We start from the raw sequence: 26,543 nt of genomic DNA, 5'->3' as shown, positions 1-26,543 counted from the left end.
TAAAATTCTGTGATTATCCTTGCTGTGATTTATTGAATGGAAACTGATTTTTTTCCAAACCCTCCCCTGTATGAAGTATCTCATGGGAACTGTGGGTGGAGCTGCGAAGGAAGCTTTTCCCCCATTTCAAGCACTTATTTCTTAGAATAGAATCATAGAATCATAGAATCATAGAATCATAGAGTTGGAAGAGACCACAAGGGCCATCGAGTCCAACCCCCTGCCAAGCAGGAAACACCATCAGAGCACTCCTGACATATGGTTGTCAAGCCTCTGCTTAAAGACCTCCAAAGAAGGAGACTCCACCACACTCCTGGGCAGCAAATTCCACTGTTGAACAGCTCTTACTGTCAGGAAGTTCTTCCTAATGTTTAGGTGGAATCTTCTTTCTTGTAGTTTGGAACCATTGCTCCGTGTCCGCTTCTTCCCCCGTTAGTTCTTTCATGTGAAGTGAGGCTCTCCTTGTGAACGAAGAGCTTTCCTTGATGGGAAGTGGACTGGGAGCTCCGACTAAAGTTCTCTCCACACTCTGAATATTTATATGGTTTCTCCAATTTTGTGGATTTTTCTTGTTGTCTCCTTCCTTCTTCCTTTCCAATTCACCACCTACAACCTACAATCTACTGTTATATGGCAGTATTATTATCATTAATAGTAATAATAATAATAATCCTAGCCGGAGGAAGAAACTGAGCCTGAAATGACTGAACAATGCAAATGAATGTTTGTGAAAGAGGAAGAAGGGAAGGGAGTTACTGCCTTTTTTGGCTGATATTATCTAACTTATTTATGGGACCCGGAGATTCGAAAAGCCTGGCTCTTTCCAGGGATGGATTTAATTTGGCTCAGTCGTGGAATCCGCTCCATCTCCAAGCTCAGTCATTTCTTTGCTCAACCAAAAACAGAGAGATGCAGAAAGGAAAATAGAAAATTAGACAGGATGTACCTCCACGTCCCTGAGATCTCTGAAGCCTACATGAAAGAAGGCCTGGGCAGCTGAGAACAGCCTCATCCTGGTTTGAAAAGACAGGACTGGTGGAAGAATATTCCCAGACAGAACAGGAGATGCATCTCCTATGGAGAGTTGTGGGTGGGTTAACATCTCAGATGCTGCAGGTGGCGCTATGGGGCTCCCTCAAAATAGAGGAGGTTTGTCCTTCAGAGATCTGTATGGAATTTCAAAACTGATCTCATGATCCAGCAGGGAGCCTTACCAGAGAGGCCACGATCCCAGGATTCTCCTCCTTGACTTCCTTCTGCAGAGCTCTCTGGTCAGGATCCAGCAAAGCCCAGTCCTCCTCTGTGAAAGGAAGAGCTACGTCTTCAAAGCCCACTGGACCCTATGAGAAAAAGGGAGAATAAAGATGATATTTTTCTACACATTGCTCTGTTCTTTTCTGCCTCTTAATAGCTGCATTGTTTTAATACTATTCTTTTCTTGCATGCTTATTTCAGTATCTTAATGGAGGTTTTATGTACTGAGTTGAATAGGATCCAAACTGCAGCAGTCTGATTGGTCCTAGAAGAATAGGATTCAGAATGCAGCAGTCTGATTGGTCCTAGAACAATGCAGCAGTATGATTGGTTGGCAGGAACCACCCAATCTTGCTCCAGATATAAGTGAATCCAGAACCTGATTGGCTTACAGTAGAATTCCAGAATTAGCCAATCATGTGCAGCCCATTGTGTCAATAATGTATATAAAGCAGATACTTTGAGGGGACTTTCATTCATTCCTCCTCACCACTATGAGCTGAATAAAGAGCATGAAATCACTTTGCGACTCTGAGTCTATTTCACTGGCAACGAAGGTTGGATCCTGCTGAGCTGACTGCCACACACAGCACCGCAGCACCGCCACCTCCCGCACCGCTGCCTCGCACCGTGTATCCAGGCTTCAGCTCCGGGACACAAGGAACTCAGAATGGCAACTGACAGCAGCTTCTCGCGGTTCAACCCAGCATCTGGAGACTGGGAAGCGGGGAAAATGTCTACTAGGAGTGCCTCAGGTGGACTTTCTGGGATTTATGGTGGACGCAGAAGGGGTCCACCCGACTGGGGACAAGGTACGGGCCATTTGTGATGCCCCAGCGCCCAAGAGCAAGACTGAACTTCCGGCCTTCTTGGGACTATTGAACTTTTACCGTTCCTTCCTTCCCCACAAGGCGGCAGTAGCGGAGCCCCTACACAGACTCCTGGACAAGCGGGCCCCTTGGGTGTGGGGCCAGCGCCAGGAGGCTGCATTCCAGGCAGTCAAGGACTTGCTTGTCTCAAACTCGGTCTTGGCACACTTCAACGAGAGGCTGCCGGTGGTGCTAGCATGCGACGCCTCGCCCTATGGCATTGGCACTGTCCTGGGACACCAACTCCCAGATGGAAGAGAGGTACCATACTTTTCCCAGACACTCAACACAACCGAGCGGAACTACTCGCAAATAGATGAGGAGGGGCTGGCAATCGTGAAGGGAGTAAAAAAATTCCATGATTTCTTGTACGGGCGGCCCTTCACCGTGGTGACTGACCACAAGCCGTTGCTGGGCTTGTTTGCCCCCGAAAAGCAGACCCCCAAAGTGCTCTCTCCTCGCGTCCTCAGGTGGTCAGTTTTCCTTGCCAGCTACCAGTACGCACTGATTCACCGCCCGGGGAAGGCGATGGGCCATGCGGACGCCCTCAGCAGGCTACCACTACCGGAAACAGGCCCCGACCCAGCACCTGCACAAGAGGTTATGAGCCTGGAGCTGCTTCCTGACCGCCCCATTCAGGCACAAGAAGTCGCACACCATTCCAAGAAAGATAGGGTCATCTCCCGGGTCCTGGACTGGGTGTGGAGGGGATGGCCCAGCAGGAGCCCTGGGCCAGAATTTGCTGGCTACACAACCCGCAAACATGAACTGTCGGCCCACAAGGGGTGCCTGTTAGGCAACTTTGTTGTGTATTTTAATGATGGGTCTTAATCCTTGTATAAATGTGGCCAGCATGACTAAGCCACTTCTGGCCAACCAGAGCAGCGCATGGAAACGCCATTTACCTTCCCGCCGGAGTGGTACCTATTTATCTACTTGCATCTGATGCGCTTTTGAACTGCTAGGTGGGCAGGAGCTGGGAACAAGCAACGGGAGCTCACCGCGTCATTGCGGGGATTCGAACCCCCGACCTTCTGATCGGCAAGCCCAAGAGGCTCAGTGGTTTAACCCACAGCGCCCCCCGCATCCCATTCCACATCATCATAATCCCTAAATCTGAAGGGGGTTTCTTTTCCTGCCCAGTTTCCCTTGACCCCAAGCCCCCTCCCCAAAATGAAGGCAGCCTCTGGATCCCAAGGAAGAGCAGAGCTGCAGACCTCCTGCGATCTTGGCAGAGAGGACAAGGGAGGACCCTCTGCTCCCTGACTTGGGGGTCTGCCCCCCCCCTCTGTATGATCTGAGCAGGGACCCCCACGCCCCCTCCCTGCCCCCCTGGGACCCCCTTCTCCCCATTGCACCCTCAGAGGGAGGAAAGAGGGGACTCACCAGATTCCAGGAGGGGCTTTTGCAAAGGAGAGAAGAAAGCAGGAAGGGAGGGGGGAGGGAGGGAGGGAATTGAGCGATGGAGGACCTTCCCCCCTTCACTTCCCATCCTCTCTAGGAATCCAGCTCTGCTCCTCTTAACCCTTGCCGAGCCTGCCCTCCCCGCCCCCATTGGCCCCAAGGAGCCCAGATCTAGGTCTGAGCAAGTGCCTTGGGCAGCTGAATAGGGAGATCCCAAACCCTGGAGGACCCTGCTCTCCTCTTGCTTTCCATTTGGGACGTGGCAAACATTGATCCGGGGAAGAGTTCAATCTGGACCATCCTGGACATTTATTTGTTCATTTCAGAGATCCGGGGATGATGGGCTCTATTTTGCTGTCACCATCTGCAGCGATCCTGGAGCCCAAGAAAGCAAAATCTCTCACTGCCTCCATCTCTTCCCCTTCTAGTTGCCAGGAGGTGATGGGACCAGTGGCCAGGATCTTCGTTTTTTTGGTGCTGAGCTTCAGACCATATTTTGCGCTCTCCTCTGTCACCCTCAGTAAAAGGTTCTTTAATTCCTCCCCACTTTCTGCCATCAAGGTTGTGTCATCTGCATATCTGAGGTTGTTGATATTTCTTCCGGCCATCTTAATTCCGGCTTCGGATTCATCCAGCCCAGCCTTTCGCATGATGAATTCTGCATATAAGTTAAATAAGCAGGGAGACAATATGCAGCCTCGCCGCACTCCTTTCCCAATTTTGAACCAATCAGTTGTTCCATATCCAGTTGTAACTGTAGCTTCTTGTCCCACATAGAGATTTCTCAGGAGACAGATGAGGTGATCAGGCACTCCCATTTCCCAACCCCCCTAACCGTTATATAATGGCATCCCGGTTACATGTATTCCCCTTTTCCCAAAAGTTGCTCCAAGAAGTTTTCCTCAGTGTTTGACCCACGTTGAGCCTGGAGTGTCCTAGGGAACCTTCTGCCACTGGAGAGTCAGGCTCAGGTGCCTTCTCCTGGCAGCTCATTCAGAAGAACCCCTGAAGCTGAGGCTCTTTTGGGACAAGGGGAATACATATAACTGGGATGCCATTAAATAATGGGAAGGGTGTTGGAGGGAAGGGTCTCCAGCCAGCCTGCCCCTTATTTTGAATTGGGGGGGGGATGAGGGGCTAAGAAAAGCCCTCCCTGAAAACCAAGCGGGGGGGGGGGATGTGAGCAGGTGGAGGTGCTGATTTCTTCGTATTTGAGAGTTGCTGCTTCTCAAAATGGTGCTCTTAATGTGGGGAGGGGGTTGGAGGTGGCGTTGAGCTTGACTTAGAATCATAGAATCATAGAATCATCGAGTTGGAAGAGACCCCAAGGGCCATCGCGTCCAACCCCCTGCCAAGCAGGAAACACCATCAGAGCACTCCTGACATATGGTTGTCAAGCCTCTGCTTAAAGACCTCCAAAGAAGGAGACTCCACCACACTCCTTGGCAGCAAATTCCACTGTCCAACAGCTCTCACTGTCAGGAAGTTCTTCCTAATGTTTAGGTGGAATCTTCTTTCTTGTAGTTTGGATCCATTGCTCCGTGTCCGCTTCTCTGGAGCAGCAGAAAACAACCTTTCTCCCTCCTCTATGTGACATCCTTTTATATATTTGAACATGGCTATCATATCACCCCTTAACCTCCTCTTCTCGAGGCTAAACATGCCCAGCTCCCTTAGCCGTTCCTCATAAGGCATCATTTCCAGGCCTTTGACCATTTTGGTTGCCCTCCTCTGGACACGTTCCAGTTTCTCAGTGTCCTTCTTGAACTGTGGTGCCCAGAACTGGACACAGTACTCCAGGTGTGGTCTGACCAGAGCAGAATACAGTGGCACTATTACTTCCCTTGATCTAGATGCAATACTCCTATTGATGCAGCCCAGAATTGCATTGGCTTTTTTAGCTGCCGCGTCACACTGTTGGCTCATGTCAAGTTTGTGGTCAACCAAGACTCCTAGATCCTTTTCACATGTACTGCTCTCAAGCCAGGTGTCACCCATCTTGTATTTGTGCCTCTCATTTTTTTTGCCCAAGTGCAATACTTTACATTTCTCCCTGTTAAAATTCATCTTGTTTGTTTTGGCCCAGTTCTCTAATCTGTCAAGGTCGTTTTGAAGTGTGATCCTGTCCTCTGGGGTGTTAGCCACCCCTCCCAGACTTGCCCCTGTTTGGGACCCAGCAGGAAAGGAGGGCGTTTCTTATTCCAGAAAGAAGTCTGACAGAGCTGACTCCGGACTCCAGTTCAAAGGAAGAGGGACACCTGCCATCCTGTCCGTGTTTCCTGCCAGAAAACCAGTTTCTACTGGATTCCCAGAACTATCTGACCCCATTTCCCACACCAGAGCAGGGCTGGACCAATCAGAAGCCTCTCCATTGGACAGTCAGCCAATCCCCTTTCAGATTCCCCTGGGCTTCGTCCTCTCCTTCGCCCGGTTTCCTGAGGGAGTTTTCCCCCTGAGTTTCCCTCATGGCTGCTCCCCCTCCCAGCTTCTCCTTCATTTCTCCTTCCTTCTCTTCCTTTTCCTCTCTCCCCCCCCCATTGTTTGGGGGCAGATGGATTCCCCCCCCCCATGGCCAGGCAGGCCCAGGAGGAGCCCATGGAAGCGGCAGGGACAGATGGTGTTTTTCTGAAAAAGGCGGGAACGCCATTTTGTTTTTCCCAGAGACGTCATGGCTCCCCTGTGGGCCTCGGGGGTCCCACGCTCTCGGGGTCTCTCCTCCCGGCTGAAGGAGGGCGGCACCTTTGGTCCTCAGCCGCCTCCCTGCCATGATGGCTTGGCCTCCGCAGGGCAGCCTCTCTCCTTGCCATGTTGGCCCCACAGAGGAGGCCTCTCCCTTGGGAGACGAGGAGGGAAAGCCCCTCTCTGTCTCAGAGGCCCAAGGAGGAGAATAGTAATACAGTGGTACCTCGCGTTACAGACGCTTCAGGTTACAGACTCCGCTAACCCAGAAATATTACCTCAGGTTAAGAACTTTGTTTCAGGATGAGAACAGAAATTGTGTGGTGGCGGCAGCAGGAGGCCCCATTAGCTAAAGTGGTACCTCAGCTTAAGAACAGTTTCAGGTACTTTCAGGCAGAAGTCAACTTCTTGCCTCAACTTGGAGGCTGTCAGGGCATTAAAGGCGGAAGTCCAGGCACAGCTTCTCTTCTCAGGCCGATGTTCCGCTTTCTAGACATGGTGGTCAAATGCTGAACTCCATTTCTGCCCCTTCTTCCCTCTCCTTCCTGGACTGAGTCATGTCCCATTCAGACTTGGGGGGTTCCTGAGCGAGGGGCCCTTTCCCTCTCAGTCCGCCCCCCACACCCAGGGGGCCCCTCAGCCCTCCTTCTTGGGGGTCTTCCTCCCCTCCCCCAGCTTCTCCCCTTGAACTCCCGCCTGACTCCTCTTCCTCTCCTCCTCTCCTTGTTGTGGAAGTGATCACGCGAGTGATCATGCTCTTCTGAAGTTTACTATACAGCGGAAAGGAGCAGCCAAGCATACTAGGACTCAATTTCTTGACTTTAAGAAAGCCGACTTCATAAATCTTAGAGAAGTGCTGGGTGAGATCCCATGGACAGTAATACTAAAAGGAAAGGGAGTTCATGATGGCTGGGAGTTTGTTAAGAGGGAGATAGTAAAAGCACAACTTCAGGCAATACCAATGAGACGGAAACATGGAAGGTGCCTAAAGAAGCCAGGGTGGCTATCTAAAGAACTTTTAAGTGAGTTAAGATTTAAAAAGGATGTGTACAAAAAATGGAAAAGGGGGGAAACCACCAAAGAGGAATTCAAACAAATAGCCAGCACATGTAGACACAAAGTCAGAAAAGCTAAAGCACAGAATGAACTCAGGCTTGCTAGAGAGGTTGAAAGCAACAAAAAAGGCTTTGGTGGGTATGTTCGTAGCAAAAGGAAGAACAAAGAAACCGTGGGGTCACTCAGAGGAGAAGATGGTGAAATGCAAACAGGGGACACAGAAAGGGCTGAACTCCTCAATGCCTTCTTTGCCTCAGTCTTCTCCGATAAAGAAAACAATGCCCGACCTGAAGAATGTGGAGCAAATGATTCAGCAGAGGAAACACAGCCCAGAATAACTAAGGAGATAGTACAAGAATACTTGGCTAGTTTAGATGTATTCAAGTCTCCGGGGCCAGATGAACTGCATCCAAGAGTATTAAAAGAACTGGCAGATGTGATCTCAGAACCACTGGCAGTCATCTTTGAGAATTCCTGGAGAACAGGTGAAGTCCTGGCAGACTGGAGAAGGGCAAATGTCCCTATTTTCAAAAAGGGGGAAAGAGAGGACCCAAATAATTACCGCCCAGTCAGTCTGACATCAATACCAGGGAAGATTCTGGAGCAGATCATTAAGCAAACAGTCTGTGAGCACCTAGAAAGGAATGCTGTGATCACCAATAGCCAGATTCTAATAAAAACAAGATGAATGATTACAAACTTAAAAACAAAAATAAAATACAACATTAAAATAATGGAACATTAAAATATTAAAATGTAGCCTCATCGCAGGAGGAGAAGGAAAAGAAGGGGGGGGGAGAGAGAGAGAGAGAGAGAGAGGGAGGGAGGGAGGGAATCAAATTGGCTCCAAGCCAAAGGCCAGGCGGAACAACTCTGTCTTACAGGCCCTGCGGAAAGAAATCAGATCCTGCAGGGCCCTGGTCTCATGAGGCAGAGGGTTCCACCAGGCCAGAGCCAGAGTTGAAAAGGCCCTGGCTCTGGTTGAAGCTAATCTAACTTCCTTAGGGCCTGGGACCACTAGGGTGTTGTTATTTATGGACCTTGAGGCTCTCCGTGGGGCATACCAGGAGAGGCAGTCCCGTAGGTACGAGGGTCCTAGGCCGTGAAGGGCTTTAAAGGTCAAAAGCAGTACCTTAAATCTTACCCTGTACTCCACCGGGAGCCAGTGCAGCTTGAAAAGCACTGGGTGAATATGCTCCCATGGCAGAGACGCCGTGAGGAGCCTCGCTGCAGCATTCTGCACCTGCTGGAGTGTCTGGGACAGCTTCAAGGGCATCCCCGCGTAGAGCGAATTACAGTAGTCAAGCCTGGATAAAGGGAACACAGTGGATGTAGCCTACCTTGATTTCAGCAAGGCATTTGACAAGGTGCCCCATGATATTCTTATAAAGAAGCTGGTAAAATGCGGACTTGACTATGCTACTACTCAGTGGATTTGTAACTGGCTGACTGACCAAACCCAAAGGGTGCTCATCAATGGTTCCTCTTCATCCTGGAGAAGAGTGACTAGTGGGGTGCCACAGGGTCCTGTCTTGGGTCCGGTCTTATTCAACATCTTTATCAACGACTTGGATGATGGACTCAAGGGCATCCTGATCAAATTTGCAGATGACACCAAACTGGGAGGGGTGGCTAACACCCCAGAGGACAGGATCACACTTCAAAACGACCTTGGCATATTAGAGAACTGGGCCAAAACAAACAAGATGAATTTTAACAGGGAGAAATGTAAAGTATTGCACTTGGGCAAAAAAAATGAGAGGCACAAATACAAGATGGGTGACACCTGGCTTGAGAGCAGTACATGTGAAAAGGATCTAGGAGTCTTGGTTGACCACAAACTTGACATGAGCCAACAGTGTGACGCGGCAGCTAAAAAAGCCAATGCAATTCTGGGCTGCATCAATAGGAGTATAGCATCTAGATCAAGGGAAGTAATAGTGCCACTGTATTCTGCTCTGGTCAGACCTCACCTGGAGTACTGTGTCCAGTTCTGGGCACCACAGTTCAAGAAGGACACTGACAAACTGGAACGTGTCCAGAGGAGGGCAACCAAAATGGTCAAAGGCCTGGAAACGATGCCTTATGAGGAACGGCTAAGGGAGCTGGGCATGTTTAGCCTGGAGAAGAGGAGGTTAAGGGGTGATATGATAGGCATGTTCAAATATATAAAAGGATGTCACATAGAGGAGGGAGAAAGGTTGTTTTCTGCTGCTCCAGAGAAGCGGACACGGAGCAATGGATCCAAACTACAAGAAAGAAGATTCCACCTAAACATTAGGAAGAACTTCCTGACAGTAAGAGCTGTTTGACAGTGGAATTTGCTGCCAAGGAGTGTGGTGGAGTCTCCTTCTTTGGAGGTCTTTAAGCAGAGGCTTGACAACCATATGTCAGGAGTGCTCTGATGGTGTTTCCTGCTTGGCAGGGGGTTGGACTCGATGGCCCTTGTGGTCTCTTCCAACGCTATGATTCTATGATTGTATGGTTGCCCTGACCCAACATGGCCTCTGCTCTTTCTGGCCTCCTGGGCAGCGTCAACTCCGGGACGGCCCTCCTCGCGCGGTGAATGGAGGGGAGAAGTCAATTTACACTCAGACTTGGGGCTGTCAGGGCCTGAAACGCAGCAGGACAGGCCCAGCTTTTCTCCAGCTCCGCTTGCCCAAATGCAGCTGCTCCCCTTCAGGCCGATGTTCCCCTATCTAGAAATGGGGGCCTAATGCTTCCCTCGCTCTCTGCTCCCTTCCCTGAGTACTTTCAGCATTCGGTGCTTTGGACGCAGCCCCGCTTCCCTGGCGGAACAGTAGGATTCAGGGCACCAGGAATATCTACCCTTCACGAACTCCAGAGGGGAGCTTCTCGCTCCTCCTGTGACAAGATTCCCAAAGGCTGAGGGTTGCTTGAGAGAACTAGCCTCTTTTGAGACAGCACCAATTTCCATTTCTTCTTGATCAAAACCCACAAACGCTCTGCTAGTTTTCCCCCAGAAGGTTTTACAAGTATCTATATAGGATGGTAAGAATTTTACTAGTGAGCCAAAAAGGATTTTATGTGTTCCATGTCCTCTGTTAGTAGTAGTACAAGGCACCCGCTGACGGATAATCCCTCCTCATTTGTCCCAGAATATTGGGAGAAGGAGTCTTCTATCCTTGCTTTAGCATTTCCTGAGGATACACCTGAAATTTGCTTTCACATTAGTTCGTCTACTTGTTTAGCCTGAATAGGGGAGAGACGTGTGTTGTTGCATCTGGGACAGAGGAAGTGGTCCGGTTGTGAAGATGCAGGCGGGCTTTTCTTCTCCCTGTCCCCCCCCCCCCCATGTGGGAATGTTCTCGTCTGTCTACATCCTCTGTTCACAAATGTGACTTTTCCCTCAATTTGAAGTGAGTTTATTTCCTTGACCCAAAGCCCCCTCCCCCAAAAGGAAGGCAGCATCTGGATCCCAAGGAAGAACAGCTGCAGTCCTCCTGTAGCCGTATAAGGCTTTGCCCTCGGGTGGGAAAAATATTGCGCCCGGAAAAGGGAAAATGGGAGTCAACAGACACTCAAGGAATAGTTTCGGAGAAAAAGCTTTATTTCTACCATCCATGAACTGGTAGAAGGAGCAAGTGTGATAACTCACAAACAAGCACGAGTTCACAGCCATTTGCACAGAGCATATATTTCCCTTCCAGTTCCCTCCCCTTTCTCCTCCTTCGGAAAAGTTCTGCCCCGTGTCTCCTGAGCATGAACAGAAAGTTCCCGTCTTGGGACTATTTTGGACTGTTCCCAGGAAAAGGGGGTGAGAAACCAAAGGGGGTTTCAGAGTGTTCAGATATGTTTCATTCTCCTGTAAGAAAGTTGCAATCTGGTTTTAACAAGGCCACTGGCCTTAGAAACAAAAAGGCTTTGAGAAGCAAAGGACTCTGTTCTCCACCTTCGTTTCAGTCTTTTTGTTGCAGCAAGAGCAATATGCTTAGCTAATGCTTTTAGCCCTAGAGAGAGAAAAAAAGATTTGAGAGTTCCTGAGGCGAGGCTTGGAGGCCTGGCTGGGGGGGGGGGGTTCAGAAACAGTTTTAGGGTTTTTAGGTTAACCTGACTGTCTTTCTTCACTCCTGCGAACTGGCCCCTCCCTGGCTTGGCAGAGAGGACAAAGGAGGACCCTCTCCGCCTGATTTGGGGGTCTCCCCCCATCAGGCATGATCTGAACAGGGACCCCCATGCCCGCTCCCTGCACCCCGGGTAGTGGCATAACAAGGTCAGGGGGTACTTGGTGTGGAAAAGTTTTTGTCACCTCCCCAATATTGACCTCTATTTTTTGCCTGCAAAAATGTTTTGACTTTATTTCACATTTTCTTACAAAGGATTGTGGATTCTGGGCCTCTGATAACAAGTAGGCCACTGTGGAGAGATGCTTAAATCTACAGGATGCATTGTGTTTTGGCTTGTGCTATTTTATTTATATTGATTGTTTATTCCCATCAGATGTCAAAGAGATAAAGAATTACCTGACGTTCAGAAGACATCTTAAGGCAGCCCTGTTCAGGGATGTTTTTAATATGTAATGCTGTATTGTTTTTAATACTGATTGGGAGCCGCCCAGAGTGGCTGGGGAAACTCAGCCAGATGGGCGGGGTATAAATAATAAATTATTATTATTATTATTATTATTTATTTATTAAAATTTATTTTTAAAAACCTGTAAAGTTGTTTACCAATACAAAAAACAAATAAACAACACCACTGCAGTAAAATCAATAAAAATTAACAAGCCTACTTTAACAAGCCTACTTTTTAAAATTAACAAGCCTACTTTAAAACACAGAAAAGCTAAAATATTAAAAGAGATTAAAATTACTTCAGCATCCTAAGCATCTGGCTATACTTGCCTAAACAAGAATGCTTTTAGCAGGTGCCAGAAAAGAGTCTAGCAAAGGCACGCGCTTTATTGCAAGAGGTGGGGAGTTCCAAAGGGCAGGTGCTGCCACACTAAACAACGCAGTGCTGGAAAGGGGGTGAAAGGCAAGCGGCCAGCCTGGCAGGGTTGTGGAAGGAGGAGCTCCTGGGAGGAAAGGAGGTGACGTGGAAATGCCATTCTTTTTTTTTAAAAAAATAATATTTATTAAAGTTTTAAAGGTTACACAAGAAAAAGAAAAAACACCAAATTAAACAGAAAACAAAACAATACATCACAATAAAAAAGAGCAAAAAAGAAAAATACAAACAATTAAAACAAAAACAGTTCAAACCTTCACATAACTTATCTTTCATTTGCTTGTTTCCTTGACCTCCTCACACCTCCCTTTTTATATTCTAGTTCTAAAAGTCAAGAGCCTCCGTCTCTCACTCCTCTTCCAAACGAGAGCCAGGTGTGTGTTGTGTGTGTGTGTGTGAACATATAGAGGAGAGAAAGTATTTGATCCCCTGCTAAATTTGCTTTTTTGCCCTCTGACGAAGAAATGCCTAGTCCACAATATTAATGGTAGGTTTATTGTAGCTGTGAGAGACAGAATAACAACAGAGAAACCCAGAAGACAAAAGTCAAAGATTGACGATGATGATGATTTTTTTTTTTTTTGTTCTTGTTCCTACTTTTCTCTCTTTTATTTATTCCCAATATCATCCCGATCTTAATACTTTTATCTTATGTTGACAACCACTGGCATGCAACTTTAATCATATTCAGATCTATATGTAAATTAGCATGCAAGATGAACATTTTGCTCTTCTTCTTGTTGTCCCTCAACTGTTTTCGGTGCAGTCCCTCCTCAGAAGGCTCTATTTCATTCCACCGTCTTACCTTCCAGGACTCTGGGCTGTCTTCCAGCTTTCCTTTGTTTAGTTAAAATTAAGACACGTGTAATGTATTTTAATGGACTGATATTTTCCCAAACCGAAGAATCTTCTGTAAGAGACCACACTGTGCGATAGATTTCACAGTTAATAATTGTTTGGTTCCTCTAGAATCCAAGCTTGCTCCCCCTGAGCCCTAAGGGAAGCTTGCAAAGATCAAAGATTCATCTTCACTTTTATAAATCCATATATGACAAAAGTCCATGCAAGCAGATGTGGTTTCCTGTGTGAAATATTCCCCAGTTGTAATCTGTCGGTTGTCTTCAGCCCCCTTTGAGAGGGACCCCTTTTTTTCTAATGTGCCATCATTTGCACCATTTTAGCATCCCCAGCCGAAAAAATATTTAATCTTGTACAGTGGTGCCTCGGGTTACATATGCTTCAGGTTACATACGCTTCAGGTTACAGACTCCGCTAACCCAGAAATAGTGCTTCCGGTTAAGAACTCTGGGGCTGCAGTTTTCAGGCTTGGGGACAGGATGATGACTGTTTTTGGCACCAAGTTCTGTCCATAAACCCCACTGAGTACAATGGGATCTACTCTAGGTCATTACTGAGCAGACCATGCCAGCCTTATGAAGTGGGGTGAGGAGCAAAAAAAATGAAATGGAAATCAATGGAGATGTTTAGAAATGGGGCATCTGGTTCTGGTCTGCCTTAATGGATCCTGCTCCCAAGATAGCAGAGATTGATAGCAAAGAATAAACAAGGAAGCTTTGAGGGTAATTGTCCTTGCAAGCTCCCCCCAGGGCCCGGGGGGAGTGAGCTTCACTCGCAGATTGTCTTGATACCTGGCTCTTTCTCCACCATGGAATCTGAGAGGCAGCAAAATCACTTTGCCTATTGGTAGCCCTCCTACTCGGCCATTAAGAAGCAGAGGTACTTCTGTTTATTAGAGTGAAATTAGAACTAATATACAGACATGTGCTGGAACAGAAGGAACAAGATCATAAACTGCTAAATTGAAGCAGATACAAAGCCAAAACGATTCAAACCGCAAAAAAGACTTCCTTCGATGTAAAATATTTACTCTTTCTTTATATATATCATGTTTGCAACATAAATGATTCAGCAGCACGCACACCCCCCCCCCCGAATGCTAACAAACTGATAAAAAGCAAGAGGAGATAAAAGAGAATGGGATTATACTTCTGGATTACAATGAAAAAGAGAACTATATGTGACAAAATTGAAATGGATTTAAAGTCCCAAAGTTTCACTGTATTCCTATGGAAGGAAATGGAGTTTGAGCTTTGATGACCGGCTAAGGCTTTGGCAGGACGCCAGATCGTTATTGAGAGAGTTGGAGAAGCTGGAGTCTTGCCAGAGCTTTGGTGGGACGCCAGATTACTCTCTATTTAGACTCAAACAATAACAAAAAAGGGAGAGAAGATGGCGTGTGACGCAGTTGAAATTACAGCCTCATTCTCTGATAAGACTGTATTTCAACAAAGTCTCTCCATATTTTCAAACAAGCTGATACCTTGCCAATAATAATTAGAGCCCTCCACAAAGGACCGCACCATTAAACATCAAATTCTCAAGTTTTTTTTAATATAGTTTCACTTGCATTCCATTTCATTAATTGACTCTTTCTCCACGAGGCTTGCCAAATCATGAAGTAGCTGGCAGTACTGCAGTGTTTCATTCTATCATTGCACAGTGTGACACTGTGCCTTTAATTGCCTAATTACCTAATGTATCATCGTGTGAGAACGGGAGCTATTTCTATCCCCTCTGGTGCGTGAGTCAGCTCTTCGCTCTGTTGACTTTGTTAGGATATTTCCGTTCCACCTTAAGAAGGGAGCAGGTTGTTGTGTCACAGCCTGCGTATTTCCTGTTCACAGGATGTTTCTGTTTATGTATATAGCTTTTGTTTCTTCTCTCTCTGTGCCTGAACAGCGAAGCAGGCAGTCATGTTTTTCTTTGTTCTGATCAACGCTGAATAAAGTTGTAAATAATGCTCTCCTGAGTGCACCTTTCGTTGTGCGAACTTTGCTGATCAGAGTGTGCACGAGCCCTGGAATATGGCAAGCTATTTCTGCAGCTCGTGTCGCTAATTGACTGATACTGTATCTACGGGAGATCGATGGATCGTCCGGAATCGACGTGGGGTCATGATGGCCTTTGTCTCCCTGGCAGTATCCCAACAGACTTCTTATTTTCTTGATGCTGCATTCCAGCCAGAGTCTGCCTCTGCTGTACTCTGCTACTGCGGGCGAAGTTCCTCACCATTCGGACAAGTGAGGGAGGGCATTGGCCCAACAGCACGAAGTATCAAAAAAGATGAAACGCTCACCTCACATCTTGTGTAGCAGAGCGACAAAAGTCCTTTCAAAGTCCGAATTCAAATCTTTGTTGAAAAACAGGAATGCTCCCGCTCATGGCGTTGGCATCGGAGAGTGTCCAATTCGTGCAATGCTAAACACCCAGCGCCCCTGCCTCCACTGCAGCGAGCGGCAGATATCGGACGACGTGCGGGTGAAGGCACATCCGCCCCATCTCTGCGGGGTTCAACAGGGATAATTACCCACAGATTCACCTTGTTTAATTGCACGACTGGGGTCCGGTGTCCTGGGAAAGCAGCCAAACGCCATAGGCCATCACACCGGAAGTCTTCTCCAAAGTCTTTTTTATATTTTCTCTCTGATAGTAAGAGCTGACAGTGGAAAGGAACTCTCTCAGAAGGGGGTGGACCTTCACTGGGGGGTTTTAAGAAGAAGCTGGATGGTCATGGCTGCTTGAAAGGAGATTTCTGGAGGGGGTTGGACTAGATTCTGAATCCATAATTCTATTCTTCACCCTGGTGTGAGATCTTAAATTGACTTTTGAACAAGTGAAATTTTATACACATTCCATGTGCTGATATGCTTTCAACCCTGTATGAATTATTTGGTGGGCCATGAATGAATCTTTTCCCACATTCCAAACACTTTCTCTCTTGTATGGATTCTTTGATGGGAAGTGAGATGGGTCCTTTGACTGAAGCGCTTCCCACATTCTGAGCACTGATAGGGTTTCTCCCCTGTATGAATTCTGTGATGAGAAGTGAGATTCCCCTCGTGACTGAAGCGCTTCCCACATTCCAAGCACTGAAAGGGTTTCTCCCCTGTATGAATTCTTTGATGGGAAGTGAGACTATGCTTCTGATTGAAGCTCTTTCCGCATTCCAAGCACTGATAGGGTTTCTCACCTGTATGAATTCTTTGATGGGAAGTGAGGTGGTAGCCCTCCCGGAAGCTTTTCCCACAATCGAAGCACATATAGGGTTTCTCCCCTGTATGAATTCTTTGATGGGAAGTGAGATCACAACTCAGACGAAAGCTCTTTCCACATTCCAAGCAGTGATACGGTTTCTCTCCTGTATGAATTCTTTGATGGGAAGTGAGACTATCCTTCCGACTGAAGCCCTTTCCACATTCCAAGCACTGATAGGGTTTCTCCCCTGTATGAATTCTTTGATGAGAAGTGAGATTCCCCTCGTGACTGAAGCGCTTCCCACATCCTGAGCACTGATAGGGTTTCTCCCCTGTATGAATTCTGTGATGGGAAGAGAGTGTGGCACTTTGACTGAAGCTCTTTCCGCATTCCAAGCACTGATAGGGTTTCTCACCTGTATGAATTCTTTGATGGGAACTGAGCTTGTGGCCGTCCCGGAAGCTTTTCCCACAATCGAAGCACATATAGGGTTTCTCCCCTGTATGAATTCTTTGATGAGAAGTGAGATTCCCCTCGTGACTGAAGCACTTCCCACATTCCAAGCACTGATAGGGTTTTTCCCCTGTGTGAACTCTTTGATGGCAAGTCAGATCACAACTCCGACGAAAGCTCTTTCCACATTCAAAGCACTGATAGGGTTTCTCTCCTGTATGAATTCTTTGATGGGAAGCCAGATGACCACTCAGACGAAAACCTTTTCCACATTCGAAACACTGATAGGGTTTCTCCCCAGTATGAACTCTTTGATGGGAAGTGAGATTTGTACTTCGACTAAAGCTCTTTCCACATTCGAAGCACTGATAAGGTTTCTCCCCAGTATGAACTCTTTGGTGCAAAGTGAGATTACCCTTCTGATTGAAGCTCTTTCCACATTCTCTGCACTGATACAATTTCTCCCTACTCTGTGTTATTTCGTGTGAAGTGAGGTTATTCCTTTGAACAAAGCTCTTTCTTTGATGGGAGGTGGACTGGGAGCTCTGACAGATCTTCTCTACACACTCTGAATATTTATCTGAATTCTCCGCTATGTGGATTCTGTTGTGCTCCCCCTTGTTCTTCCCTTCCAGTTCATCACCATCTGCAATGAAGAGAGATGCTAATTAGAGTCTCAGGAGGAAATGGGATCTCCAGATTATTGAACAATGTTAATGAATGCTTGTGACAGAGGAAGAACTGAAGAGAATGAGATGTGAGGCCGTCCAATAGTTTTCACTGTTTTTGTTTCCTGGTATTAACTGAGATATTGCTTGGCTTTTATCTGGGATGGATATTTTTGTGGCTCAATCATGGAATCCACTCCATCTCCAATCACAACATGTTATGATCCAACAGGGATCCTTACTGAGAGAGTCCATGATCCCACGATTCTCCTCCTTGACTTCTCCTTGACCTCCCCTCTGTGAATGCCTGAGGGCCCTGCTCTTGCCACTAACCACCTGGCCCGGGGCGGGGCCTGACAGGCCTCACAACTATGGTTGCTGTTACTGCTGCTGCTGTCCAGAGTTCTTTTTAAAATGTTTTTAAATTTTTCTTTTGAATTTTTTGTATGTGGGGGTGGGGTGGATGTTTGGTTGGGCCTGGGAATTTGTTTGATTTAGGTGTCTTTGTAATTTTTACAGGTTTTTTTGTATTGTTTTATTGTTTTATTTTTTAAAAGGTTTTATTTTGTTCTTAAGGGGAGGGGTCAGGGCTGCTGGGGAGTGGGTCCCAGGCAACAAAATAGCTGGGGCATGTTCCACGGGGGGGATGCACTGGGATAACCGATCTCAGTGATCACGGGTAGGAGGAGGAGTTACGCTAAGACCAGACCATGTTGTTACAGAGGAGGCAGGTTTAGTCGTTGTCTGAGGACTATCCCTGCCTCCGGGTCTGGTCCTGACTGGATGGATACTAGAATCAGCAAGGGATACCCACATGACCTGAAAGTGTTGCTGTGCAATGCCAGGTCAATGATTCATAAAACCACTGCCATCCATGACTTGATCATGGATGGAGGACTTGACCTGGCATGTGTAACAGAGACTTGGTTGGATGAAACAGATGGGCCTGTCCTTGCCGCTGCTTGTCCACCAGGTTTCTCTTACGCACAGCAACCCAGGTCATGTGGGTGGGGAGGGGGGTTTGCAGTGATTTTTAGGAAGTCATTAGTCTGCACCAGGCGTCCTATTGGGAAGACTCAGTTCTCTGAGTGCATGTTCTGGAAGTTGGGCAATAGGGGCAGTACAGGATTCCTTTTGGTGTACCGACCTCCCCGCTGCACCAAGGATTCCCTGCCTGAGCTGCTTCAGGTCGTGGCGGATGTTCTCCTGGAGACACCTAGCTTGGTTGTCCTAGGGGATTTTAACATCCATGCCGACACGACCTTACAAGGGGCGGCTCGGGACTTCGTGGAAAGCATGGCCTCCATGGGGCTGTCCCTGAATAAGTCTGGCCCAACCCATAGCCACGGACATGCCTTGGACCTGGTGTTTACCTCTATGGATGTTGGTGATCTGACACTAAGTAAAAGTGAAACGAAAGAAGTGCCATGGTCAGATCACTTCCTGGTGCAACTGGACTTCTACGCGACCCATCCCCTCTGCAGGGAGGTGGGACGTATTCGGATGGTCCGCCCCTGCCACTTAATGGATCCAAATGGTTTCCTGTGAATGGTAGGGGATGTTTTATCCCATGTTGATGGCCTTTCAGCTGATTCTCTGGTGGCCCGCTGGAATGTGGAGTTAACCAGGGCTATTGACTGTTTGGCTCCGAAGTGCCCTCTCCGACTGCATGGAGCCTGGACAGCCCCGTGGTTTTCCACGGATCTGAGGGCAATGAAACAATCATTGAGACGGCTAGAGTGCCGGTGGCAGATAACTCATTCTGAAGCTGACCAGACACAGGTTAGAGCTCAATGTCGAGCCTACCAAGTGGCCGTAGCGACGGCGAAGGAGACTTTCTTCACCGCCTCTATTGAATTTGCAGAAAACAGCAGCAGGAGACTTTTTCAGATGGTTCACAATTTAGCAGAACCACCTGTTACATCGGGGCCCAGTAAGGGCCACATGATCTCCTGCAATGATTTTGCAAAATTTTTTGCAGATAAAGTCGCTCAGATTTGGGAAGAGGTAGACACCACCATGGGAGCAGGGCCGGAGCGGGAGAGTGCTAGAGTCCTGTCTAGTCCAATTGTGTGGGATCAATTCCAATCTGTTACCTCCGAGGATGTGGACAGGCTGCTTGGACGAGTGAAACCAACCACCTGTCTCCTGGATCCTTGCCCATCCTGGCTTATAAAAGCTAGCCGGGAAGGACTGGGCGATGGGCTTCGTGGGGTGGTGAATGCTTCCCTCCGTGAGGGAGCCTTCCCAGACTCGCTGAAAGAGGCAGTTATTAAACCGCTTCTTAAAAAACTATCTTTAGATGCGGCCATAATGGCCAACTATCGCCCAGTCTCAAATCTTCCATTTTTGGGCAAGGTGATTGAGCGAGTGGTTGCTGAACAACTCCAGGCACGCCTGGAAGAAGCGGACCATTTGGATCCCTTCCAGTCGGGATTCAGGCCTCATCATGGGACTGAAACTGCCTTGGTCGCACTGGTTGATGATCTCCGGCGGGCTAGGGACAAAGGTGAGAGCTGTTTCCTAGTTCTACTGGATCTCTCAGCGGCATTTGATACCATCGACCATAACATCCTTCTGGACCATCTTGAGGGGCTGGGAGCTGGGGGCACTGTCATACAGTGGTTCCGCTCCTTCCTTCTGGGCCATGTTCAGAAAGTGGTGGTGGGGGATGAGTGTTCAGACCCCTGGGCTCTCCCTTGTGGGGTGCCTCAGGGTTCTGTCCTCTCCCCCATGCTTTTCAACATCTACATGCAGCCGCTGGGAGAGATCATCAGGGGGTTTGGGCTGGGTGTTCATCAGTATGTGGATGATACCCAGCTCTACCTCTCTTTTAAATCAGTGAATCACCAGTGAAGGCGGTGAAGGTCCTGTGTGAGTGTCTGGAGGCGGTTGGAGGATGGATGGCGGCTAACAGATTGAGGCTGAACCATGACAAGACAGAAGTACTGTTTTGGGGGGACAGGGGGCGGGGAGGTGTGGGGGACTCCCTGTCCTGAATGGGGTAACTGTGCCCCTGAAGGACCAGGTGCGCAGCCTGGGAGTCATTTTGGACTCACAGCTGTCCATGGAGGCGCAGGTTAACTCTGTGTCCAGGGCAGCTGTCTACCAGCTCCATCTGGTACACAGGATGAGACCCTCCTTGCCCATGGACTGTCTCTCCAGAGTGGTGCATGCTCTGGTTATCTCCCGCTTGGACTACTGCAATGCGCTCTATGTGGGGCTACCTTTGAAGGTGACTCAGAAACTACAACTAATCCAGAATGCGGCGGCTAGACTGGTGACTGAGAGCGGCCACTGAGACCACATAACACCGGTCTTGAAAGACCTACATTGGCTCCCAGTACATTTCCGAGCACAATTCAAAGTGTTGGTGCTGACCTTGAAAGCCCTAAATGGCCTCGGTCCAGTATATCTGAAGGAGTGTCTCCACCCCCATCGTTCTACCCGGACACTGAGGTCCAGCACCGAGGGCCTTCTGGTGGTTCCCTCACTGCAAGAAGCCAAGTTACAGGGAACCAGGCAGAGGGCCTTCTCGGTAGTGGCACCCTCCCTGTGGAACGCCCTCCCACCAGATGTCAAAGAGAACAACAACTACCAGACTTTTAGAAGACATCGGAAGGTGGCCCTGTTTAGGGAGGCTTTTAATGTTTGATGTAGTACAGTATTTTTTTTTATTTTGGAAGCTGCCCAGAGTGGCTGGGGAAGCCCAGCCAGATGGGCGGGTTATAAATAAATAAATAAATAAATAAATAAATAAATAAATAAAATTATTATTATTATTATTATTATTATTATTATTATTATTATTATTATTAATGCTGAGCTCTCTGGTCAGGATCCAGCAACGTCCACGCCTCGTCTGTGAAACAAACAGCAAGATCTTCACCTGAACACTCCCCATCAGAAGTTATCTCAATCTGGTTGGTCTAAATTTAAATTTATACGTAAATCTCTTTCTTCACTTTGAACCCCCTGCCTCCCATTTTCATGATGAAACCAACTCTGTATGGAAAAATGACTATTACTCACTTAATCTAAGCACAACGGCCACAATAGCGTCAGTCTAGGCATTTGGCTCTGCGATGTTGAATGTTCTCTGTTCTCTCCTGTTTCCCCTTTTTTTGTTCCAGTTGAAAGCAATTCATGAACCCAGAACTCATACACTGACCCCTAATGATGAAATATATGTTATAGATATTCCGGCAAATTTATTCTGCTATTTTACATAGAAATGACATGAGAAGACTTGGTCTACATGTTTTATTATTCCTATGTTCCTTGTTTATAAAAGCAAATAAAAAGTTATTCCAAAAAGAAAAGAATAATACATGGAGGCCTCATCTGCATTCAATCTGCAAAGCAGGATCAGGTTCCTTTCAAGACTCATGGCTTCTAGTGCTGCGCGACGGGGCGGAGGGAAGTTTGAGGATGGAGAAAAGAATAATATGATGGATTGAGGAAATAGAAATGTAAATGTATGGGGGGGGATGGGGAGGAAATGGTGTTGGCTTTGGTACATCTGTATTGTAATAAAATTGTGGGTTCTAGTGCTGCGCGACGGATCAGTGTTGGACACTGGTAAGGCATTCAGATCACAGAACTGATTTTAGACCTTTTGAGATGCCAACACATCACAGTGACAGGGGAGCTGTGACCTATTCCTAGCTCAAATTGCCTGCAGATGACAAAGGCGCAAGCAGGCAGGCAGGCAGGTGGGGGAGCCCAAAAAGGTGCCCCCCTTCTCCATCTCCATCCGCCTGCCTGCCTCCCCCCCACCCCCTAGCTGAGCAAGCCCCAATTCCTCTCTGGCTCCATCCATCCAGGCCCCCATCTCCCCTCCCCTGGGACTCACCAGATCTCTCGGAGGTCCCTGGGAGGGAGTGCTCAGAGGTTGTGGGGAGGGACGCGGGAAACAGCCGGACCAGGTCATGCGTCCATCTTCCCCCTTCCATCTCCTCTAGCTTGACAGGAGCTGTCTCACTCATCCTTCCTGAAGAGTCAAGGAGCCAAAAGAAGCTGCAGGGTCCTGGAAGAGAGGAAGAAGCAAAGGGAGCCTCAGAGGCCCTGCAGGGATTCTCCTGCCCTAGATATTCTCCTGCCCCTGGAGAAGCCCAAATGGGGCAGCCCCTTCCCAAAAGAAGCCCCATTTCTAAACATCTCCAGTGCTTGCAGTTTCCCCTGTTTGCTCCTCACTTCGTAAGGCTGACATGTTCTGCACAGTAGTGACTTGAGGGTAGATCCCATTGAATTCAATGGTGCTTATGGACAGAACTTGGTGCCAAAACCAGTCACCATCCTGCCCCCAAGCCTTGGCCGATCATCAAAACTAAACTCCATTTCCTTCCATAGCAATACAGTGAAAGTTTGAGGCTTTAATCCATTTCAATTTTATCACATAGTTCGCTTTTCTGTTGCAATTCATAAATATAATCCCATTCTCTTTTATCTCCTCTTGCTTTTTATCAGTTTGTTAGCATTCGAGGTATGTGTGCTTCCGAATCATTTATGTTACAAACATGATATATATATATATAAAGAAAGAGTAAAGGCTCCCCCTCCCCAACAACACACATTTTCCTTTCCAGTTCAAATTGTTTCGGCTTTGTATCTGTCTAAATTTAGCGGTTTATTATCTTGTTCCATCTGTTCCAGCACGCAGCTTTAATTGAGGACAATTACCCTCAAATCATCTGTTTATTATTTGCTAACGATCTCTGCTATGGAACGTCAGAGGTCAAATCTGGATAATATTTCATTCTGGGCTTCTTATGGCAGAGCACAGAAGACATGCAATCAATTCTTTTCAGTTCTGTCAAGTAGGTCCTTCCCACAGCTGTCTGAGTTATGGGGTTCCTTGGGGTCCAGATCAGCTGACTAGTCAGGATTGTCACCTGCAGAGTATATGTCAACTAAAGGATAATAGTCTGCCTTGGATTGAGGACTTTTTGGAGGTGTTGCTGAATGCGGAAGCAGAGGAGCTGGTGATGCCACATTTTGGAATAATCTTGAGACTAATACACCACTCCTCCTTAGATATTCTCTGTGCTTATACACCATATTCACAAACTTTACGCTCCTCTTGTGAGAAGTAGCTTATTTTGAGACAGAACCCATTTCCAATTCTTGTTTATCAAAACCCTCTCCCTAGTTGATTTGGTTTTGGCTTCTGACAGGAGAGCAGAGCATTTGATAACCTTGCATATCGTTTCATATGCAAGATGTGCAGATTCTAGTACAGTGGTACCTCGGGTTACATACGCTTCAGGTTATATACGTTTCAGTTTACAGACTCCGCTAACCTAGAAATAGTACCTCGGGTTAAGAACTTTGCTTCAGGATGAGAACAGAAATCAGGCGCGGCGCGGCAGCAGCAGGAGGCCCCATTAGCTAAAGTGGTGCTTCAGGTTAAGAACAGTGTCAGGTTAAGAACGGACCTCTGGGACGAATTAAGTACTTAACCCAAGGTACCACTGTACAGTACAAGCTTCTTAAGTGTTCTGTCTGGACCCAGAGCATGAGCTACTCTTAAGTAATTTAAAAGGTATTTTTTTCAGTCAACTTTTTAATATTGCATTATTTTAATTTTTTTTAACATTTTTGCTCTTCTTTGTACTTATAGACCTCCTTTTGCCATGTGGATGAATTAAACCTCCCTTATTGATCTATTTCTAATGGTAGGGAAAGAGATATTGTTGTATTATCCGGTTCCACACTCTCTGCCAGACTTTATTCCTGAAGGTTTTACAAGTACCTATCAGGATGGTAAGAATTTTATTACAGTGAGCCAAAAAGGATTTTATGCATTCTATGTCCCTCGTTAGTAGTCCCTCGTCACCCAATGACGGATAATTCCTCATTTGCACCAGAGGCTTGGGAGAAGGAGTCTTTTAGCCTTCTATTAGCATTTCCTGAGGATAGTTCTGAATTTTTCTTTCAGATTAGTTCCTCTACCGGTTTAGCCTGAATTTGGCCTTGAGTCGCTTGAGCTCCTGGTCTCAGTGCCAGAGATGACTTAGCAGTTGAGCTGCCTGGGCCCAAAACCTCTTTCTGCTCATCCTTGGAGCTGCTGAGAGATCCTATAAGGTCAGTAATAGGATCTGGCTCCTGCTGTTTCTTAGCCACCTCCTCATTTTCCTTATTCACGTAAAATGGAGTAATTTCTGCTTGTGCTTTCTTAGAGAGACTCTCTTTGGAGGAGGGTCTGTGGCACTCGGGGAGAGAACATTAATTTTGTAACTACTCTGGGTCAACACTGTCTTTCCCCTTAATTCCTCATCAAGTTTCCTGATACCAGAAATACCATATGCCTTATACCATTTTCTAAAATTCTGTGCTTATCCTTGCTGTGATTTATTTAATGGAAACTGGTTTTTTTCCAAACACTCCCCTGTATGAAGTATCTCATGGGAATTGTGGGTGGAGCTGCGAAGGAAGCTTTTCCCACATTTCAAGCACTAATTTATTCCCCCGTTAGTTCTTTCATGTGAAGTGAGGCTCTCCTTGTGAACGAAGAGCTTTCCTTGATGGGAAGTGGACTGGGAGCTCTGACTAAAGTTCTCTCCACACTCTGAATATTTATATGGTTTCTCCATTGTGTGGATTCTCTTGGTTGTCTCCCTTCTTCTTCCTCTCCAATTCACCACCTACAATCTGCTCTTATATGGCAGTAATAGTATTATTATGTTTAGGCTGAGGAAGAAATTGAGCCTGAAATGATTGAACAATGCAAATGACTGCTTGTGAAAGAGGAAGAATGGAAATGAATTACTGCCTTTTTTGAAAAAATCTGCTCCATCTCCAAGCTCAGTCATTTCTTTGCTCAACCAAAAACAGACAGATGCAGAAAGGGAAACAGAAAATTTGACAGGATGTACCTCCACGCCCCTGAGATCTCTGAAGCCTACATGAAAGAAGGCCTGGGCAGCGCAGAGCAGCCTCATCCTGGTTGGAAAAGGAGGACTGGTGGAAGAATATTCCCAGACAGAACAGGAGATGCATCTCCTATGGAGAGTTGTGGGTGGGTTAACATCTCAGATGCTGCAGGTGGCGCTATGGGGCTCCCTCAAAATAGAGGAGGTTTGTCCTTCAGAGATCTGTATGGAATTTCAAAACTGATCTCATGATCCAGCAGGGAGCCTTACCAGAGAGGCCACGATCCCAGGATTCTCCTCCTTGACTTCCTTCTGCAGAGCTCTCTGGTCAGGATCCAGCAAAGCCCAGTCCTCCTCTGTGAAAGGAAGAGCTACGTCTCAAAGCACACTGGACCCTAAGGGGAAAAGGGAGAAGAAAGATGATATTTTTCTACACATTGCTCTGTTCTTTTCTGCCTCTTAATAGCTGCATTGTTTTAATACTATTCTTTTCTTGCATGCTTATTTCAGTATCTTAATGGAACAATTTTGTTGTGTATTTTAATGATGGGTCTTAATCCTTGTATAAATGTGGCCAGCATGACTAAGCCACTTCTGGCCAACCAGAGCAGCGCATGGAAACGCCATTTACCTTCCCGCTGGAGTGGTACCAATTTATCTACTTGCACTCTGACGCGCTTTTGAACTGCTAGGTGGGCAGGAGCTGGGAACAAGCAAACGGGAGCTCACCGCGTCATTGCGGGGATTCGAACCCCCGACCTTCTGATCGGCAAGCCCAAGAGGCTCAGTGGTTTAACCCACAGCGCCCCCCGCATCCCATTCCACATCATCATAATCCCTAAATCTGAAGGGGGTTTCTTTTCCTGCCCAGTTTCCCTTGACCCCAAGCCCCCTCCCCAAAATGAAGGCAGCCTCTGGATCCCAAGGAAGAGCAGAGCTGCAGACCTCCTGCGATCTTGGCAGAGAGGACAAGGGAGGACCCTCTGCTCCCTGACTTGGGGGTCTGCCCCCCCCCTCTGTATGATCTGAGCAGGGACCCCCACGCCCCCTCCCTGCCCCCCTGGGACCCCCTTCTCCCCATTGCACCCTCAGAGGGAGGAAAGAGGGGACTCACCAGATTCCAGGAGGGGCTTTTGCAAAGGAGAGAAGAAAGCAGGAAGGGAGGGGGGAGGGAGGGAGGGAATTGAGCGATGGAGGACCTTCCCCCCTTCACTTCCCATCCTCTCTAGGAATCCAGCTCTGCTCCTCTTAACCCTTGC

General features: G+C 47.4%; 2 protein-coding genes and 1 long non-coding RNA gene across 6 annotated transcripts in view; 2 read left to right on the top strand and 1 right to left on the bottom strand.

The window, feature by feature from the left end:
- Positions 1-15,063, top strand: part of LOC309334764 — a 27,812-nt gene extending 12,749 nt beyond the window's left edge. Inside the window, exon 2 of the long non-coding RNA XR_014153258.1 lies at positions 14,401-15,063. This is a non-coding gene — a long non-coding RNA (uncharacterized lncRNA). The remainder of the gene's footprint in view (positions 1-14,400) is intronic.
- Positions 12,708-26,543, bottom strand: LOC309334686 (uncharacterized protein). Of its 3 annotated transcripts, none has more exons than XM_081849240.1 (3): positions 26,399-26,543; positions 22,266-22,439; positions 14,624-17,388 (listed from the first exon to the last, which is right to left on the bottom strand). In XM_081849240.1, exons 1-3 carry the CDS (start codon positions 26,502-26,504, stop codon positions 15,980-15,982), a joined length of 1,689 nt encoding a protein of 562 aa, XP_081705366.1. In that variant the 5' UTR covers positions 26,505-26,543; the 3' UTR covers positions 14,624-15,979. The 3 variants fall into 3 exon arrangements, with proteins under 3 accessions (XP_081705368.1, XP_081705366.1, XP_081705367.1); XM_081849241.1 differs by lacking the exon at positions 26,399-26,543 and adding an exon at positions 25,555-25,991; XM_081849242.1 differs by lacking the exons at positions 22,266-22,439; positions 26,399-26,543 and adding an exon at positions 17,653-17,700 and having other exon boundaries at positions 12,708-17,388.
- The window catches only part of LOC309334648 (uncharacterized protein), a 193,453-nt gene continuing 186,682 nt past the window's right edge, over positions 19,773-26,543 (top strand). Inside the window, exon 1 of one of the 2 annotated variants that reach the window (XM_081849122.1) lies at positions 19,773-19,919. The gene's annotated coding sequence lies outside the window, so the exon portion shown is untranslated. Of the gene's footprint in view, positions 19,920-24,074; positions 24,497-26,543 lie in introns of those variants that run through there. The other variant, XM_081849116.1, reaches the window with a different exon arrangement.

The sequence above is a fragment of the Podarcis erhardii genome (genome assembly GCF_964252035.2).
Source record: "Podarcis erhardii genome assembly, chromosome: 2".
Lineage (NCBI taxonomy): Eukaryota > Metazoa > Chordata > Lepidosauria > Squamata > Lacertidae > Podarcis > Podarcis erhardii.
The sequence above is the reverse complement of the archived record's forward strand: the minus strand, read 5'-3'. Positions and strand labels throughout refer to the sequence as shown.

Excerpts from the sequence above, each read along its gene's own strand:
- LOC309334686 (XM_081849240.1), bottom strand. The coding sequence starts at position 26,504 with ATGGGAAGTGAAGGGGGGAAGGTCCTCCATCGCTCAATTCCCTCCCTC. Across the intron at positions 22,440-26,398 it reads AAAGCCCCTCCTGGAATCTG|GACCCTGCAGCTTCTTTTGG; the intron begins GTGAGTCCCCTC and ends CCTCTCTTCCAG. Across the intron at positions 17,389-22,265 it reads AGGGACCTCCGAGAGATCTG|ATGGTGATGAACTGGAAGGG; the intron begins GTGAGTCCCAGG and ends TCTTCATTGCAG.